General features: G+C 42.1%; 1 protein-coding gene across 1 annotated transcript in view; it reads right to left on the reverse strand.

The window, feature by feature from the left end:
• Positions 1-2,822, reverse strand: part of LOC102371773 (serine/threonine-protein kinase 3) — a 244,257-nt gene that overhangs the window by 179,639 nt on the left and 61,796 nt on the right. Inside the window, exon 6 of the mRNA XM_025192051.1 lies at positions 1,484-1,651. Coding sequence (XP_025047836.1) covers positions 1,484-1,651 — 168 coding nt within the window. The remainder of the gene's footprint in view (positions 1-1,483; positions 1,652-2,822) is intronic.

The raw sequence follows: 2,822 nt of genomic DNA on the forward strand, positions 1-2,822 counted from the left end.
GCGCACGCACACGCGCGTTCTAAAAACACTTGAATTTATTCAAGTGTTACCTTAAAGTCACCATGTTAAAACAGCACAGCACCTTCGTACTCAACAGCTGTGGCTCCCTTTATTTATATAAAGATGACTCATGACACACTGACAAAAAAAATTAATACAGTAATCAAGTGTGCGCATCACATTTAAACATGCTGAAAACACATGGGAAACACACTGCCTATAACAATTAATCGTGCCTTGATAACACTAAATTGGTTCTATTTGCAAATGCACACTGAAATAATCATTTTTATTAATAATCACACTTATCTGAAAGGCTTTTCTAAGAGACATTGCTATAATATAGTGCAGTTCAATAAACAAAGGTATGTCTAGTGGTGACTATCTGGAAAAATACCCTTCGATCAGCTTTTTAGAAAGCAGTATTTTTCTCCAACCATCTCTTACCCATTTATTTTTACACAATAACATTTAAATTAATGAAGCAACATATTTTTATTTTAAATTTAGAAACAAGTAAAAACCATTCTGGGATTACGAACACCTACATTAACAGGTAACAGGCCAAATTCTGAATACCATTCTTAGCCATCTTTAAAATCAAAACTCTCTTTTAAAAGGAGGATGATGACCTCATGGTTATGGCACCAGAAGTCAAGCTGCAGCCTTGAACCTGGGGCCTTGGCCTGCCACCTCATGGTTAGCCACTCAGCCTGGTCAAAGCTAGCGTGAAACCTCCATTAGTGCCTAACCCTCCACCTACTGCTTGTCACTGGAGTGGCCAGGCAGGGTCAGCTGACCCATCCACTTCCAGAATATAAACCCCAGACAATGACTAGGAAGTGTCCAGGCAACAGAGCAACCTGACCCAAGACTGCTTCCCTGCTCACTCTGGCTTACTCTTTGACTTCACTCTCTATTTGATTTCCCAGCTTCTTGACTTGACATGCCCCCTAGACTTTGTTCTCTGTTTGATCTCCTGGCTTCTTGCCTTGGCTTGTCCATGGACTTTGCTCATACCTGGACTTTGCTCTTGGACTGACCTTCTGGCTTCCTGACCCAGTTCAACTTCAGATTCTATTTACCCATCCTGGTCCTGGCTGGTGCCTCAATCTCCAAGTAGCTGCAAATCTGGCCAGCCATGTCCTGGCATAACACCAGACTTGGACTTTTGAGATGTAGGTCCAACCTAACATGGAATTCTTGGATTACTTAATCTCTTAGTGCTTTAGTTCTCCATCTCTGAAATGGCAAGCAATAGTGCTTCCCAACCTCACAAAAATACTGTAAAAATAAACTCGGTGTTTACAAGGTGTAAACTACAGTGACAGGGGGCAGACAAAGTCAGGCATCAAATGATTAATGACTCCAAGACTGTCCATTTTGCCTGTTATAAGTGACAGCCTGACTGCACAGATAGTTTCATCATACCAGCATCAATATCTTTTCGGGGCAGAGGGAGGAAGGTATACATACAACTTACTCTCATTGGATGTATGTCAGCATATGGAGGTTTTCCTTCAGCCATTTCTATTGAAGTGATACCAAGAGACCAGATGTCTGCCACACAGTTATAACCAATTTCTTGTATTACCTCAGGAGCCATCCAAAATGGAGTTCCTATAACAGTATTTCGTTTTGCCATTGTATCCTGTAATTACATGTGTACAATTAAAATGCAGGCATTTAACTGCAGAGATATGAACCACATTTGTTCCATATAATGAAAATGCAGTTGCAGTCTTATAAGCACTATACAGACCCTCTCCCAAGTCTTCAAACAAATACATGTCCTCAAAACTTGCAGGTAACACCTGTGATTGAGGAAGCCCTTTTCTTCCAAATATGAAGTAAAGCGGGTAAGAGTCCTTCACTTTTGACTAACAAAGAAGGTTCCCAAGATGTCAGCATCCCAATTTCTGTTTCATGTGATTGTTTTATTTATTTTCTTTCTAAATTTTTGCTCCAAGAATTTTTACTCATAATTTACTGATCTGTACCCTCAACCACTTTATATCAAAGACTTCTATAAATTCAACACTTTATCACAGGATAAGATAGAACATCTTTGGGTATGGACAGCCATACTTTTCAGCTGTAAACAGACATCTCATTTGAAGTGGTCCTCATTGTCCCAGGCTCTAACCCAGATCAAAACAGGAGCAGTACAGTCACTTACACAAACAGCCCTTCCAAGCTGCATGGCTGCTCCTCTGCCAGTAGGTGGCCAGCAAGAGCTCACAGCCTTAGGACTTGTCTTTGGAATGACTTACAATTAGCTTGAACCACCTCCAATTAATTTATATACACACAGCATACAAACAACAATGTCCCAGAGAAAAACTGTTATCACATTTTATCTTGTGTATTCACATAAGTATTAAAAGCAAGGCAATGGACCTGTATGTCTGTAGGATCCTGGGACAAAAGGCTTTCTTCCCAGAGAAATGCAACATCTGTATACAGCCTTGGAGCTGATTTAAAAGAAGAGAAGGGGCTCTTGCTCCTAGCTGAACTGCAGGAGTATCTGCTACTAGTGCAGTGCGAAGGTTCAGGTGCTGATTTGATTCACAGGAGATTCAGCCTGATTCGGCAGTCAAATCTCCGAATCAAATCAGGAGACCAATTAAAAGGTCCGAATCAATTCGGAAACGATTCGGAGAACTTCAGAAATTTGGGCAGTCCCCACTTGCTGATGCAGGGAGCTGGACCCGGACTCCATGCTGGTAAGTAGGGGCAAGGAAGGGGGGGGGGGAAGGGACCATGGGGGAACCCCCACCAGGCCCCATCCCCTGCCTGCTCCCCCAGCCCCCCCAAGCACC

Source organism: Alligator sinensis, unplaced genomic scaffold (assembly GCF_000455745.1).
Source record: "Alligator sinensis unplaced genomic scaffold, ASM45574v1 scaffold497_1, whole genome shotgun sequence".
Lineage (NCBI taxonomy): Eukaryota > Metazoa > Chordata > Crocodylia > Alligatoridae > Alligator > Alligator sinensis.